Below are 18422 nucleotides of genomic sequence, written 5' to 3'. Positions count from 1 at the left end.
TATTTGGGTAATTACTAATTTCTGGCTATAATGAACAGTGATGCTATGTATATTCTAGTGTATATCTTTTGGTAAATACATGTCCACATATATTTGGTATATATTTAGAAGTAGACTTGCTTGTTCTTATTTTAAAATCAATATTGTACTTCCGTAAGAACTTTGTGAAAATTAAATCATTTTACTCCATTAGGAAATGAGCCTATCACATATGGCCTTGCGTACATAATGAGATACAAAAAGACTGGTGAGCAATCCACTTCTGCATGTTTTGTTATATGTTCTCTTGGACTGCTTGGTTTGCACCTCTTGTGGATGGTTGCTAGTCCATGGGGAGAACTCTATTTGCTAGGACACACATACTGCTAGTAGGTAAATGACAATTACCCGGAAAATAAAAATAAATGATAATGGATGGCTAAAGGAATGAGCAAAATATACTCAGAGTTTAGATACAGGTAATCACAGTTCATTTCCCTCAGTTCTATTCAAGTGGATTGATAACATCACCAATGGCAGATCTTTGGGACTTATCTATGAGGCTAGTGTCATAAAAAACTATTTAAGAATCTGATATCACAAATAGAGACGGCTTTAAATAAACCCATGCACTTATGGTCAATTAATTTACAACAAAGAGGCAAGAATATACAATTGAGAAAAGGCAGTCTCTTCAATAAATGGTGCTGGGAAAAATGGACAGCTACATGTAAAGTAACGAAATTAGAACATTCTCTAACACCATATACAAAAATAAACTCAAAATGAATTAAAGACCTAAATGTAAGACCAGATACTATAAAACTCCTAGAGGAAAACATAGGCAGAACACTCTTTGACATAAATTGCAGCAAGATTTTTTTGGATCCTCCTACAGTAATGGAAACAAAAGCAAAATAAACAAATGGGACCTAATTAAACTTAAGAGCTTTTGCACAGCAAAAGAAACTAAATAAAACAAAAAGACAACCTACTGAATGGGAGAAAATATTTGCAAGCAATGCAACCAACAAGGGATTAATTTCCGAAATATACAAACAGCTTATACAGCTCAATATCAAAAAGCAAACAACCCAATAAAAACATGGGCAGAAGATCTAAAGAGACAATTTCTCCAAAGACGACATTCAGGTGGCCAACAGGAACATGAAAAGATGCTCCATATTTCTAATTATTAGAGAAATGCAAATCAAAACTACAATGAGGTATCACCTCACACTGGTCAGAATGGCCACCATCAAAAATTCTATAAATAATAAGTGCTGGAGCGGGTGTGGAGAAAGGGGTACCCTCAGACACTGTTGGTGAGAATATAAATTCGTACAGCTAGTATGAAGAATGGTATGGAGGTTCCTTAAAAAACTAAAAATAGAGTTACCATTTTGATCCAGCAATCCCACTCCTGGGCATATATTCAGAAAAGATGAAAACTCTAATTCAAAAAGATACATGCACCCCAATGTTCACAGCAGCACTATTTACAACAGCCAAGACATGGAAACAACCTAAATGTCCATCAGCAGATGAATGGATAAAGAAGATGTGGTATAATATAAGAAAAAACCAAAACAGAACAAAACAAGAAGATGTGGTACATACATACAATGGAATATAACTCAGCCATAAAAAAGAATGCAATAATGCCATTTGCAGCAACATGGATGGACCTAGAGATAATCATAAGTGAAGTAAGTCAGACAGATAAAGACAAAGATCATATGATATCACTTAAACATGGAATCTAAAAAAATGATACCAAAGATTAAAAAATGATATAAATAAACTTATTTACAAAACAGAAATAGACTCACAGACACAGAAAAGGGGACATATAAAGGGTTACCAAAGGGTTTCCCAAGGGGTGGGGGAAGGATAAATTAGCAATTTGGGATTAATAGATATACACTACCATATATAAAACAGATAAACAGTAAGGACCTACTGTATAGCACAGGGAACTATAGTCAATATCTTGTAATAACCTATAATGGAAAAGAATCTGAAAAAGAATATACATAATTATATATATATATAAAATTCAGATACATATATATATGTATCTGAATTACTTTGCTGTACACCTGAAACACTGTAAATCAACTATACTTGAAAAAAAAAATAAGAGTGGCTTTATTGGAAATATACAGCCTCTAAGAAAGCAAATGCAGGAGCACACTAAACTCATCACAATCATCTAATTCTTACCTTTCAGTAAGAAACTCAAATTTTAGGTGAACCTGTTGAACCACCTTCATATATATAATTATATGTGCATGATAATGATAACAGTAATGATAATTCACAAATAACCCTATAATCTATGTGACTGAACTTCAAGAATCTATAGTTCAATGTAAAGTTTATTTTTTTAATTTTTATTTATTTTTTAAATTGTTTTGGCCACGCCGCATGGCTTGCGGGATCTTAGTTCCCTGACCAGGGATTGAACCTGGGCCCTCGGCAGTGAAAACACGGAGTTTGAACCAGGGAATTCCCAAATATAAAGTTTAAAAAGGACCAAACAAAATTATATACACAGCATGATCATAACTTTGTGAGAAAAAGCATGTATGGTAAAAAAAAAAAATTAGGAGGAAGTAAACCAAAATATAGTCTTTGGGGTAGTGGAATTAAAAGAAATTATTTTTCTGGATGTTTCTAAATTTCAGGAGAGCTATAATATAATCATTTGTAATTCAAACAAACAGAAAACCAACAGAATTGATAGCTCACTGTGTATAAAGCACTCTTCAATACTGATGCTGTAAGGAATAGAAATATATATAAAATATGGTTCTGCTACAGGATCTTGGCTTAATTTGGATTTTCTAAAATGTGATGTAACAGTATTAAGCTTCAGATAAGAGTGGAAAAAAAAAAAAAAAGACTGGAGGTCACAATCCCCTCAAGGGAAATTCATACAAATTACCTACCTCATAGCAGTACTGTTGAACTTTATGCAAAACTTTGTTTAGGTCCTTGTTCAGTTGTTCAAGCTCTAGAACAATTGTTGCATATCTCCGCTGAAATTCAATGCCAATGGGCATGGAATATGATTTCTGAGAAGAAAAAAAAAAGTCAGATTTTGATAAATTTTTAACAATGTGATTTCAATTTCCAACAGGACATTGGACTTACTCAAAATAGACTAAAAGTAATTAAAACAGTCTGTACTCAATGTTATACTTCTTAAATGTGATAATGGTATTATTGCTATTTAGGAGATGGTTCTTAGGAGTGTCATGATGCCTGTCATTTACTCTTTTTTTAAAAAAATATATTTATTTATTTATTTTTGGCTGCGTTGGGTCCTTGTTGCTGTGCGCGGGCTTTCTCTAATTGCGGCGAGCGGGGGCTACTCTTTGTTGTGGTGCGCGGGCTTCTCACTGCAGTGGCTTCTCTTGTTGCGGAGCATGGGCTCTAGGCGTGCAGGCTTCAGTAGTTGTGGCATGCAGGCTCAGTAGTTGTGGCACATGGGCTTAGTTGCCCCGCAGCATGTGGGATCTTCCCAGACCAGGGATCAAATCTGTGTCCCCTGCATTGGCAGGTGGATTCTTAGCCACTGCGCCACCAGGGAAGTCCCTGTCATTTACCTTTTAAAAAACAGAGATCGTGTGTGTGTGTGTGTGTGTGTGTGTGTGTGTGTGTGTGTGTCTATATATATATATATATATATATATAGAGAGAGAGAGAGAGAGAGAGAGAGAGAGAGAGAGAGAGAGAGGGAGAGAGAGAGAGAGAGGGAGAGAGGGAGAGGGAGAGAGAGTGCACGAGAGAGATTAAATGAAGCAAAATTGTTGAATCTATATATGTTATATAAATCTTTCAACTTTTTTATAACTTTATCATTTTTAAAAATAAAAAGTTGGTAAAAAATTATATATATTCATTTGAAGTGTTCTAGTTACTAAATCTCAATTGATTCTCCACCTGGAATCAATTCAATATAGCACAATGGATAAAAGCATGGGTGCTAGAATCACATTATATGTTCAAATTCCAACTCCATTATGTACTAGCTGTGTGACCTTAAGCAAGTTCCTTAATTTCTCTGTGCCCCTGTTTCCTCATCTTCAAAATGGGGATACAAGAACATCTACCTAATGAGATTATGGTAAAGATTAAATGAAATAATATATGCCAGTATATTACCTTCCACATAGAAAATGTTCAGTAAATATTAACTCTTATCATCACTGCTATCATTTCATATTTGCTTCCTACCAGTAAGTGTAAATGGACTTGGATTCCATTTCCTTTCCTCTCTTCATAACACCTCCAATAAACTACACTATCCATTCTGCTCCAGTTACAAATGCTGCAATGAGACGTCTTCAGTCAAGCCAAGTTTAACCACACTTCTTTTTTCAGAGGATTTCTGAGAAAGCAGATCATCACGTACCAGGGAAACAAGTACAGTTAAGAAGGGAAAAGTATACCTAGACTGATAGGGATAAATTACTTACACTAGCACTAAATCACAGTATTATAATTGTTTAAGCTAACAGAAACCTTAGAGATCATCTTGTTCAGCCTTGTCATTTTACAGATGAGAAAACTGAAGTCCAGGAAAGTTAAATGCTTTGCTTAACAGCACACACTATTAATAATGTACCAGGCACTGTTCTAGTGTTTAACAGAATCTCACTGAATCCTTACAACCATCCCATGAGAAGGGTACTATAATTATTCCCATTTTACATATGGAGGAATCTGACGTCCATGTACCACAGCCAATAAGTGGTAAGCACACTGGATCTGAAGCTAGACTGCATCAGTCAGAATTCCTCCGGCACTTCTCTAAGAGGTGGGTCAAAAAGGATCTTGCTGTGATTTATGTCAGTGTTCTGCCTATGTTTTCCTCTAATAGTTTGATAGTTTCTGGCCTTACATTTAGGGCTTTAATCCATATTGAGCTTATTTTTGTGTATGGTGCTAGGGAGTGATCTAATCTCATACTTTTACATGTAGCTGTCTAGTTTTCCCAGCACCACTTATTGAAGAGGCTGTCTTTTCTCCACTGCATATTCTTGCCTCCTTTATCAAAGATAAGGTGACCATATGTGCGTGGGTTTATCTCTGGGCTTTCTATCCTGTTCCATTGATCTATATTTCTGTTTTTGTGCCAGTACCACTGTCTTGATTACTGTAGCTTTGCAGTATAGAAGTGGGAATAAAAACAAAGATAAACAAATGGGACCTAATGAAACTTAAAAGCTTTTGCACAGCAAAGCAAATCATAAACAAGACCAAAAGACAACCCTCAGAATGGGAGAAAATATTTGAAAATGAAGCAACTGACAAAGGATTAATCTCCAAAATTTACAAGCAGCTCATGCAGCTCAATAACAAAAAAACAAACAACCCAATCCAAAAATGGGCAGAAGACCTAAACAGACATTTCTCCAAAGAAGATATACAGATTGCCAACAAACACATGAAAGAATGCTCAACATCATTAATCATTAGAGAAATGCAAATCAAAACTACAATGAGAGGGCTTCCCTGGTGGCGCAGTGGTTGAGAGTCCACCTGCCGATGCAGGGGAAACGGGTTTGTGCCCTATTCTGGGAAGATCTCACATGCCGCGGAGCGGCTAGGCCCGTGAGCCATGGCCGCTGAGCCTGTGCGTCCGGAGCCTGTGCTCTGCAACGGGAGAGGCCACGACAGTGAGAGGCCCGCGTACCGCAAAATAAATAAATAAATAAAAAAACTACAATGAGATATCATCTCACACCAGTCAGAATGGCCATCATCAAAAAATCTAGAAACAATAAATGCTGGAGAGGAAGTGGAGAAAAGGGAACACTCTTGCACTGCTGGTGGGGATGTGAATTGGTACAGCCACTATGGAGAACAGTATGGAGGTTCCTAAAAAACTACAAATAGAACTACCATATGACCCAGCAACCCCACTACTGGGCATATACCCTGAGAAAACCATAATTCAAAAAGACTAATGTACCACAATGTTCACTGCAGCTCTATTTACAATAGCCAGGAGATGGAAGCAACCTAAGTGTCCATCATTGGATGAATGCATAAAGAAGATGTGGCACATATATACAATGGAATATTACTCGGCCATAAAAAGAAACGAAATTGAGTTATTTGTAGTGAGGTGGATGGATGTAGAGACTTTCATACAGAGTGAACTAAGTCAGAAAGAGAAAGACAAAAACCGTATGCTAACACATATATATGGAATCTAAGAAAAAAAATGTCAGGAAGAACCTAGTTAGTAAGACAGGAATAAAGACACAGACCTACTAGAGAATGGACTTGAGGATATGGGGAGGGGCAAGGGTAAGCTGTGACAAAGTGAGAGAGTGGCATGGACATATATACACTACTAAACATAAAATAGATAGCTAGTGGGAAGCAGCCGTATAGCACAGGGAGATCAGCTCGGTGCTTTGTGACCACCTAGAGGGGTGGGATAGGGAGGGTGGGAGGGAGGGAGACACAAGAGGGAAGAGATATGGGAACATATGTATATGTATAACTGATTCACTTTGTTATAAAGCAGAAACTAACACACCATTGTAAAGCAATTATACTCCAATAAAGATGTTAAAAAAAAAAACAAAAAACAATTCCTCCGCCACTGGGTCTGATGCAGTGAAAGAGAAGGAAGGGAAAGAATGTCAGAAGGAGATTAGGGAAGGGATAAGTCATTTAAAAAATTAATTATTTTGGGGGCTTCCTTGGTGGTGCAGTGGTTGGGAGTCCGCCTGCCGATGCAGGGGACATGGGTTCGTGCCCCGGTCCAGGAAGATCCCACATGCCGCGGAGCGGCTGGGCCCGTGACCCATGGCTGCTGAGCCTGCGCGTTTGGAGCCTGTGCTCCGCGACAGGAGAGGCCACAACAGTGAGAGGCCCGCGTACCACAAAAAAAAAAAAAATAAATAAATAATTTTTTTTTAAATTTTGTAATTATTTTTTAAGCTGAGGTACAACTGACATACATTCTATTAGTTTCATGTGTACAACATAACGATTCTATATTTGTATATATTGCAAAATGATCACTACAATAAGTCAGTTAGCATCCATCACCAGTTACAGAATTTTTTTCTTGTGATGAGAACTTTTAAGATTTACTCTCTTAGCAACTTTCTAATGTGCAGTACAGTATTATTAATAGTTTGGTCTGCAGCTTTCCAGTCACTTTCTCAAGGCATTTTATACACATATATGTATAGCTTTTTTTTTTTTTTTTTCTGTTTTTGTTTTTGTTTTACGGTAAGTGGGCCTCTCACTGTTGTGGCCTCTCCCGTTGTGGAGCACAGGCTCTGGACGCGCAGGCTCAGCGGCCATGGCTCACGGGTCCAGCCGCTCCGTGGCATGTGGGATCTTCCGAGACCGGGGCAAGAACTCGTGTCCCCTGCATCGGCGGGCAGACTCAACTGCTGCACCACCAGGGAAGCCCTGTATAGCTTTTTATAAAAATGAGATCCTACTATAAATATTATTCCACAATTTGTCCAATTACTTAAATGTGTCTTAGAGAGTTTTCCATGTTGATATAGACAGATCTAGCTTGTTGCTTTTAAGAACTACATAGTGTGGGACTTCCCTGGTGGTGCAGTGGTTAAGAATCCGTCTGCCAATGCATGGGACACAGGTTTGAGCCCTGGTCCAGGAAGATCCCACATGCCATGGAGCAACTAAGCCCGTGTACCACAACTACTGAGCCTGTGCTCTAGAGCCCGCGAACCGCAACTACTGAACCCGCATGCCACAACTACTGCAGCCTGCGTGCCTAGAGCCTGTGCTCCCAACAAAGAGAAGCCACCGCAATGGGAAGCCCGCACACTGCAACAAAGAGTAGCCTCTGTTCGCTGCAACTAGAGAAAGCCCATGCATAGCAACGAAGACCCAACACAGCCAAAAAATAAATAAATAAATTTATTAAAAAAAAAAAAAAGAACTACATAGTGCTCCAGAAGAATGGCTGTCCCATGATTTATTTAACCACTCCTGTTTAGATGGACATATTGTTTCTACCTTTTTTTTTTTTGCTATTACAAGCAATGCTGCAATAAACATTCTTGTATGCACACCTTTTTGCATATGCACATGAATGTTCATTTGCAATAACTAAAAACAGTAAACAATCCAAATGTCCATTGACAGATGGATAAACAAATTGTGCTACAGCCATACAATGAGATACTACTTAGCAATAAAAAGGAACAATATTGTGCGAACTTTGAAACGTGCAACCAAGAGGGTGAATCAAAACTCATTATACTGATTGAAAAGAGCCAGGCAAAAATAGAGTACATACTGTATGATTCCATTTATATAAAATTCTAGAAAATACAAATGAATTTATAATGATAGAAATTAGATCAGTAGTTGCTGGAGCCTGAAGTAGAGGGAGGAATGGATTACAAAGGGCTTGGGAAATTGGTGGGGGGAAGCGAGAAGATAGAAATATTTGTTATCTAGCTTGTGGTGATGGTTTCACGGACGCATATGTCTATGTATACACACACAAATATATCCCATCAAATTGTACATTTTAAACAGGTATAGTTTATTGTACATCAGTGATAACCTCAACAAAATGATAATGGGAAAAAGCTACCCAGATCAAACAACAGAACATTGCTAGCACCCCAGAAGCCCTCCATGTGTCACCTTACAATCAATTCTCTTTCATCTCTCTCCAAAGTAACCATTATCCTGACATCAAACATTATAGTTGAGTTTTTGAACTTTATATAAAATACAATCATACAATATATGCAGTCTTTTGTTACTGGCTTCTTTCGGTTAACATTAAGTTTGTGACATTCATCCACACTGTTGTGTATATCTGTAGTTAGTTCATTCATTGCTGTATATTATACCTTTGTAGAAATATGATATATTCACCCATTCTACTGTTCTATTTGTTGTTGGGCATTTGGCCTGCTTCTAGGTTTTGGCCAATGTGAACAGTGCAGCTATGACATTTTGTACTTTGTTCAATTTTAGTAGATAGATCTAAATAGTTTCCCAAAGTGATGGAATAAGAAAGTTCTGGCTGCTTCATATCTTCACCAATCTTTAATACTGTAGTCTTTGAATATTAGCCACTTCAGAGGGTGTGAGTGGTATCTCACTGTGGTATTAATCTGCATTTCTCTGATTACTACTGAGGTTACTACTTTTCAAAAAATTTTTTGCTAATTTGAATATCCTCTTTTTAAAAATATCTGTTCAATTTTCTTTCCTGTCTTTTATTGGGCTGCATATATTTTTCTTATTGACTTAGAGTTCTTTATATATTCTGGATACAAGCTTTTTATCAATTATATGTGCTGTAAATATTTTCTTCCATTTTGTGGCTTGCCTTTTCTTGTAGTTGTATCTTTTGATGAACAAAGGTTTTTAATTTTAATGTAGTTCAATTTATCAATCTTTTCTTTTACGGTTATTGTTTTCTACATTCTATTTATTTCATTAAAAAATTCTTATCCCAAGGTCTTAAAAATATTCCCCTATATTATCTCTAGAAGCTTTATAGTTTTGCCTTTCACATTCAGATCTAAAATGCCAGTCGTCTGGCTATGTTATGAGATTTACCCCCTCCCCATACTGATAACCAACTGATCCAGCACCATTATTTCAAAGGCCTTTCTTTCTTCACTGTTCTGCAGAACCACCTTTGTCATAGATCAAGTGTCTGTACACGTGCAAGTCTATTACTGGGCTCTGTATTCTGTTCCATGGTCTTTTTGCCCATGTTGTGCCAGTAGCACACAGTCTTCAATAACTCTAGTTTTGTAATAAGTCTTGATATCCAAGAGTAAGTCATCCTACCTTATTGCAGTTCCACATAAATTTTAGAATCAGCTTGTCAATTTGAACGCACTTATACACACACACACACACACACACACACACAGAGGTGGGATTTTGATTGAGATTACATTCAATCTATGGATAAATTTGGTGGAAATTGACCCCTTTACAAAAGAGAGTGTCTGAAATCATGAATATGAATATCTCGCTTTTTATTTAGGTCTTCTTTAATTTCTCTCAACATTTAATAGTTTTCTATATAGAAGTTTAATATATCTTACGCTATATTTATATCAAGGTATGTAGTTTTAAATGGTATTTTTGAAATTTCATTTTATAACTGCTTATTGCTGATATATAGAAACACAACTGCTTAAATAAAAAAACTGACCTTGAATGTAGCAACTTTGCTAAACTCACTTACTAATTCTAATAATTTATCTGCAGATTCTTTTACATTTTCTAGGTACACAACCACATTATCTGTGGATAAAACGGTTTTATTTCTTCCTTTCCAATCTTTATAGCTCTTACGTCATTTTCTTGCTTTGTTACACTGGCTAGGCCCTCCTGTGTACTACTGAATAAAAACTGCGATAGTAGGCCTCCTTATCTCATTCCCAATCTTAAAGAGAAGGTTTTAACACTCACTAATAAGTATGATATTGGGAATTCCCTGGTGGTGCAGTGGTTAAGAATCTGCCTGCTAATGCAGGGGACACGGGTTCGAGCCCTGGTCCGGGAAGATCCCACGCGCTGCAGAGCAACTAAGCCCATGCACCACAACTTCTGAGCCTGTGCTCTAGAGCTTGCGAGCCATAACTACTGAAGCTCGCGTGCCTAAAGCCCGTGCTCCGCAACAAGAGAAGCCACCGCAATGAGAAGCCTGCACACCACAACGAAGAGTAGTCCCTGCTCGCCACAACTAGAGAAAGGCCGCGAGCAGCAACAAAGACCCAACAGCCAAACAAACAAACAAACAAAAACCCTGTACCTGAATGTTCATAGTCACCTTATTCATAATAGCCAGTGTGGAAGCAATCCAAATGTCCCTCAATGATGAATAAATAAATAAAATGTGGTATATCCATACAATGTAACATTATTTGGTAATAAAAAGTACTGGGAATTCCCTGGTCATCCAGTGGTTAGGACTTCACGCTTCCACTGTCAGGAGCTGGGTTCGATCCCTGGTTAGAGAACTAAGATCCCACCCACAAGCTGCACAGCCAATAAAAAAAAAAAAAGTACTAATACATGTTACAACATGGATGAGCCTTCAAAACATTATGCTATGTAAAAGAATACAGTCACAAATGATCACATTTACATTAAATGTCCAGAATAGGGGGACAGAAATTAGATTAGTGATTGCCTAGGTTTGGGGTGGGGGGGTGGTTAGAGGTGAAATGAGGAAAAAATACAGGGTTTCTTTTTTGGGATAATGAAAATGTTTTTAAATTGATTATGATGATGCCTGCACAACCTGTGAACTGAACTGTAAACTAAACACCACGGAACTGTCCACTTACTGTAAATGGGTGAATTGTATGGTATGTGAATAATACCTCAATAAGGCTGTTATTTTAAAAACCTGCCCTTTTAAATAAGTTACTATAATTAAGCGTGGTTTCCTATCAATCCCTCCTATATAATCAGCTAATGTGCTTTAGGTCAGGGGTCCCCAACCCTCAGGCCATGGACTGGTACTGGTCCGTGGCCTGTTAGGAACCAGGCTGCACAGCAGTGGTGAGTGGCAGGCAAGCGAGCCAAGCTTCATCCTTCATCTGTATTTACAGCCGCTCCCTATTGCTCACATTACCGCCTGAGCTTCGCCTCCTGTCAGATCAGTGGCAGTGTTAGATTCTCATAGGAGTGCGAACCCTACTGTGAACTGTGTGCGCAAGGGATCTAGGTTGCACACTGCTTATGAGAATCTAATGCCTGATGATCCGAGGTGGAGCTGAGGTGGTGATGCCAGTGCTGGGGAGCGGCTGCAAATACAGATCATCATTAGCAGAGAGGTTTGACTGCACAGAGACCATAATAAATCAGTTGCTTGCAGACTCATATCAAAACCCTATCAGTGAGTGGCAAGTGAAATCAAGCTCAGGGCTCCCATTGATTCTGCATTATGGTGAGCTGTATAATTATTTAATTATCTATTACAATGTAATAATAGTAGAAAAAGTGTACAATAAATGTAACGTGCTTGAATCATCCTGAGACCATCCCCCGCCCCCCACCCCTGGTCCAGGGAAAAACTGTCTTCCACAAAACCAGTCCCTGGTGCCAAAAAGGTTGGGGACCGCTGCTTTAGGTTGTCACATACAGGTTGAATGTGGCACACAAAATGGACTTTTTTTTTTTCTTGGATGTATTCTACTTTCAGGACTAGTTAACTAGTAAGGAAATTTCTGCAGAGATGCATAATCTCAAAAATAAAAGAGGACTAACAAACATGATATGACAATTCTGACAACATATTCAGGGCAAGAAAACACCAACTTTCACAGTGGTGGATGGAGAGAGGGAAGGAGTACAGAGAACATAGTATTCAGAGTTTTCCAAAGCCACTAATACATGGTTTTAAAAATGGTTAAGACAGAACTCTCAGGGATATCCCCTTTTCCACTCTTGAATTATTATTAATGTCCATGTATGACAAGTCAAATTTCCAAAGTGGAAAAGCAATTATTAGATACTGAGACTGCTAGTTCAATATCTAATAGTGTTGAGGCAATTCAAATCTATTTTAATAAATTCCACATGCACTATTAATTTCTATGTGGATGCTTTGTATATGTATTTAAAAAATATTTTAATAATCCAAAATAGAAAAGGCATATTGAAGTCAATAAGCTTAGACAAACTTTCACTGACTTTAACATACTACGTAATCTGGACAAGAAAAGGTAGTTCAAAGCTTTAACTCTGAATGAACTTGATAAAAACTTCTCAGGTGTATGGCTGAGAAATTTGTCCTTGTTGTATCATAAAAGTGACTAAATATTTTAAAATCATTTTCCTCCCTTTGCTTTACAAATTGAAAGTCTGAACATCTAATTTCGTATTTTGACAACTGCGGCTGTAGTTTGCTTTTGCTGAGTAAAGTATTAGATAAACAATTAAGTTTTCCAAAATTAAAGGAGACTTTATCAGACCAATGTTCCATTTTTTAAATAAATTCCATCAGAAAATATACTGGACAAAGTAGTATGTCCAGTTCTTTGAGATGAAAAATAGTGAACTACTCAGGTCATTTTGGTAAAAACAGAACAGAAATTAGCTAGCAGCTTCAAAATTAATTTAAATTAATTAAATTAAATTAAATATTTGTTAGGGCAGAGGCTGGGTAGGGATAGGGTAGATAAAATTACTCCTAGTCAGTGCTAAAATCACTTGGGATTAACGTAAATATTAAATTAGTTCAATGTCACTAACCTGATGTGTCACAGAAAATTAGGAAAAAATGTATACCAAGAAAATCTGTAATCCATAAATCTGAAAGAATTGCTATACTTCTGAAGGTTTTTTAAAATAATAGTTCTGGATATATTAAAAAAATCTCCTTACAATACCTGGGAGTCTTCCTTCTGCAAAGAAGGAATTAAACTAATTGAATAATCTGTATTTGTCCCTGAAATACTCTGCAAAATTCCAACTCACAAATAATATACAAAACAGAATAAATAATAGGTATGTTAAGATTAAAGGATATAACTTGATTTTTACTACCTCTACAAGGCTGCACATATATTACATCAACATAATAGAAATGGCATAGTCTCTGAAGATACTTTCCACACTTTATTTACTTTTTAAAACTAATCTCAAATCACATACCACACACCTATTTCCTTTTTGATGATTCCACTTAAACTTAAGGGTATGGTTTGTTAAACAAAGCTTATGAACAAAATAATTATCATGTTTATTGCATGTTATACAAAGGAGCTACTCTGAATAGAAATCCATCCTTCTCCACCATTTGTTTTGTTTTGTTTTGTTTTGTTTTTTTGCGTTATGCGGGCCTCTCACTGTTGTGGCCTCTCCCGTTGCGGAGCACAGGCTCCGGAACCGCAGGCTCAGCGGCCATGGCTCACGGGCGCAGCCGCTCCGCGGCATGTGGGATCTTCCCAGACCGGGGCACGAACCCGTGTCCCCTGCATCGGCAGGTGAACTCTCAACCACTGCGCCACCAGGGAAGCCCCACCATTTGTTTTTAATGAATACAGGTATCAACCAATCCTGAACATACTTCTGATACTACTAGCAGTTAGTAACTCTTCAAAAATCAACACAATTAGCAACAGCATTCATTTTACCTGCTACCTTAAACAATTTAAATTTCAACTCTTTTGCCAAGGAAGCATGTGATTTAGGCTTTTCCTTCTTTTGGAAACAGTTTTATTCTAAAGCATTCTGATATGTCTTCCCTTGATCTTATCCCGTAAACCTGAATTACAGGTTTATGTTTAAATGACAGTGCCTGGATATGAGAAAAAAAATAGAGTGGTACATTTTCCTCCTGTTGTCTGAAAACATAATGAGTGTACATGTTTTAAATATTTTACTAGCAATGAATGACCATACCATGTTAATCAGTTGGAATAGTTTTATTAAATGTTTGAGTGTTTTGCACTGTAATAACGAAGACAGTAAGCTGGAGATCCTCTAAAATCAATTGTTGTCTGTTTGTTCTATGGATGTCTGTGGAAGTTTCATATTTTCTTTGGACATCATTAGACTTCCTAGTTCTTGAAGTAATGTTTTAATGCTATATGAATTATGACATTTTGCTTAACACTGGTATGTTCTGTGAATCTACCATCCCAATGGAAATATTCTACCCATATTAAATTTTCTTGTAAATCTAACTAATGGAGGAGTTTCTGGATATCTAGGTCATTCTAGCTTCCAGGCTTTATATTCTGTTTTCATAATTTGTCTGTGGAGACCATCATCATCTTCGGTGGCTCTAGACTTCAGTTATTTATTTCTGAATGTTAAACTCTCCTTGCATTCCTGGAATAAATCTATTGGCTGTGATGATGTACCTTTTTGTTTTTTTTTGTTTTTGTTTTGTTATTGCAGTATGCGGGCCTCTCACTGTTGTGGCCTCTCCCGTTACGGAGCACAGGCTCCGGACATGCAAGTTCAGTGGCCATGGCTCACAGGCCCAGCCGCTCCGCGGCATGTGGGATCTTCCCGGACCGGGGCACGAACCCGTGTCCCCTGCATCGGCAGGCGGACTCTCAACCACTGCGCCACCAGGGAAGCCCTGATGTACCTTTTTAAACATACTAACAAATTCCCATTTTTTAATATTTTGTTTAGGATTCTGTCACCTACATTCATGAATGAGATTGGCTAGTAGTTATTCTCTTTTGTCATATCTTTGTTAAGTTCTGATATCAAATTATTCAAGCATTACAAAATGAATTGGAAAAGGCTCCTTGTTTTTTTCCTATTCTCTAGAAAAAGTTTTTGAAAGTTGATGGTAATGGTAAACACCTGGTTGAATTCACTGGTATGGAAGAATTCATCTGGGGTTGTAGGATCTTTGTGGTCAAGTTTTAAACTACAGATTCATTTATAAGGTAGTGATAGGCTTATTCAGACTTTCTAGTTCTTATTATATCAATGTTAGCAAGTTGTATTTTTCTAGGAATTTGTCTCCATCTCAATTTTCAAACATATTTACAGGTAGCTGTTTATAATATGTATTAGTCTGCTCAGGCTGCTATAACAGAACACCATGGACTGGGTGGCTTAAGTAACAGAAATAAATTTTTTTGTAGTTCTGAAGGCTGTAAGTTCAAGATCAAGGTGCTGGCAGGGATGGTTTCTGATGAGAACTTTCTTCCTGGCTTGTAGATGGCTGTTTTCTCATTGTGCCCTCAGATGGCCTTCCTTCTGTGCACACATGAGAAATCTCTGGTGTCTCTTCCCCTCTTCTTATAAGGACACCAGTCTTATTAATCTGAGCCCCAACCTATGGCCTCATTTAACCCAAATTACCTCCTTAAAGGCCCTATCTCTAAATACAGTCATATTGGGCTTAAGGCATCAACTTCTGAATTTGGAGGGGACAAAATTCAATCACATAAAATTCAATAACACAGTATCCTCTCAAGATCTTATTTATGTCTGTAGGTGATATTGTGATGTCCCCTCTTTCTTTCTTCCGTTTTTTTAAAAAAATTAATTAGTTTATTTTTGGCTGCGCTGGGTCTTCGTTGCTGTGTGCGGGCTTTTCTCTAGTTGTGGCGAGCGCGGGCTACTCTTCATTGCGGTGCGCGGGCTTCTCATTGTGGTGGCTTCTCTTGCTGCGGAGCATGGGCTCTAGGTGCATGGTCTTCAATAGTTGTGGCTCGCGGGCTCTAGAGCGCAGGCTCAGTAGTTGTGGCGCACGGGCTTAGTTGCTCTGCTGCATGTGGGATCTTCCTGGACCAGGGCTCAAACCCATGTCCCCTGCATTGGCAGGTGGATTCTTAACCACTGCAACACCAGGGAAGTCCAGTCCTATTTTAGATTTGTTTTCCTTTTTCTTAAAAAAAATTTATTTATTTATTTTTGGCTGTGTTGGGTCTTTGTTGCTGCATGTGGGCTTTCTCTAGTTGCAGCAAGCGGGCTTTCTCTAGTTGCAGTAAGCGGGGGCTACTCTTTGTTGCGGTGAGCAGGCTTCTCATTGCGGTGGCTTCTCTTGTTGTGGAGCATGGGCTCTAGGCATGTGGGCTTCAGTAGTTGTGGCAAGCGGGCTCAGTACTTGTGACTTGCAGGCTCTAGAGCACAGGCTCAGTAGTTGTGGCACACGGGCTTAGCTGCTCTGCGGCGTGTGGGATCTTCCCAGACCAGGGATCGAACCCGTGTCCCCTGCATTGGCAGGAGAAATAACCACTGTACCACCAGGGAAGTCCCTAGGTTTGTTTTCTATTTCATTATTTTTCTCTTTGGATTTAATTTGTTGTTCTTATTCTAACGTCTTGAGATAGGTGCTTAACTTACTGATTTTCCAGTCTTTCTTCAATTTAAACATGTTTTTTATTCTAAAATAGGCATGGCTGCACACCAAGATTTTGATATATAATTTTCAATACCACTAAATTAAAAACATTTTCTATTTCCTGATAATTCATTCTTTGATCTATGGTTTATTTAGCACTGCATTCTCTAATTTTCAAGCATGAGTTTTTTTCTTGGTATCCTTTTGTTATTAACTTCTAAGCTTATTTGCACTGTGATCAGAGAACTTATTCTGGAGAATTCTAATCATTTTGCAATTTGTTGAAATTTGATTTAGGACCAGCATACAATTAATTTTTTTTTTTTGCGCTGTATGCGGGCCTCTCACTGTCGTGGCCTCTCCCGTTGTGGAGCACAGGCTCCGGACATGCAGGCTCAGCGGCCATGGCTCATGGGCCCAGCCGCTCCACGGCATGTGGGATCTTCCTGGACCGGGGCACGAACTCGTGTCCCCTGCATCGGCAGGTGGACTCTCAACCACTGCGCCACAAGGGAAGCCCTACAATTGATTTTTGTAAATATTCCATGTGGGCTTGAAAATAATAGGTATCCTGAAGTTGGCAGGTATAATTGTCTACATATGCTAATGAGATCAAGTTTGTTAACTGTGTTTTTCAAGTCTATGTTCTTTTTAAAAAATTTTTATTTATTTTATTTTTAGCTATGTTGGGTCTTCGTTGCTGTGTGCGGGCTTTCTCTAGTTGTGGTGAATGGGGGTTACTCTTTGTTGTGGTGCGCAGGCTTCTCACTGCGGTGGCTTCTGTTGTTGCAGAGCACAGGCTCTAGGCACACGGGCCTCAGTAGTTGTGGCACGCAGGCTCAGTCGCTGCGGCACATGGGCTTAGTTGCTCCGCAGCATGTGGCATGTAATATTCCAAGTAATATTCCATTGTGCCTGTGTGCGCACCAAGTAATATTCCATTGTGCGTGTGTGTGCGTACGCGCACGTATATGTGTACACACATACATACAGACTACATCTTCTTTATCCATTCATCTGTTGATGGACACTTAGGTTGCTTCTGTATCTTGGCTATTGCAAATAATGCTGCTATGAACATTGGAATGCATGTATCTTTTTGAATTATTGTTTTTGTTTTCTTCGAATATATAACCAGGAGTGGAATTGCTGGATCATATGGTAGGAGTTGGGTTTTATTTTTCCTCCAGTCTGGCAATCTTTGCCTTTTATTCAGGAAATTTAGTCTACTTATACTCAATACTATTTATCAATATATTTAGACTTAAATCTACCATCTTACTATTTTCCTTCTATATGTCCCACCTGTTAGGTGTCATTTTTTTCTTTCTTTCCTTGCCTTCTCTTAGACTGAATGAACATTTTATTGTTCCATTCCCTCATCCACCTTCCCCTGATTAGTTTGGTAGTTATTCAACTTTTACTATTATTTTAATAGGTACCTTAGAGATTAAAATGTACATCCTTGATTTATCAAAGTCTATGTGTATACACACCCCTTACTCTGACCAAAAGACAACTGTTGTACTTTTAAATCTTTATATTTTAAATGCCACAAGATACTATTTTATCATTTTATATGGTGTCAGACTAATCTACATATTTATCCTTTTTG

The 18422-nt window shown here is 38.0% G+C and overlaps 1 protein-coding gene across 1 annotated transcript in view; it reads right to left on the bottom strand.

The window, feature by feature from the left end:
- The window catches only part of LIN9 (lin-9 DREAM MuvB core complex component), a 110662-nt gene that overhangs the window by 4051 nt on the left and 88189 nt on the right, over positions 1–18422 (bottom strand). The window contains exon 12 of the mRNA XM_060010871.1: positions 2934–3059. Within this exon, the coding sequence (XP_059866854.1) occupies positions 2934–3059 (126 nt within the window). The remainder of the gene's footprint in view (positions 1–2933; positions 3060–18422) is intronic.

Source organism: Delphinus delphis, chromosome 1 (genome assembly GCF_949987515.2).
Source record: "Delphinus delphis chromosome 1, mDelDel1.2, whole genome shotgun sequence".
NCBI classification, from domain to species: Eukaryota; Metazoa; Chordata; class Mammalia; order Artiodactyla; family Delphinidae; genus Delphinus; species Delphinus delphis.
Note: the sequence above shows the minus strand (reverse complement) of the source record. Positions and strands in the feature narration are given on the sequence as shown.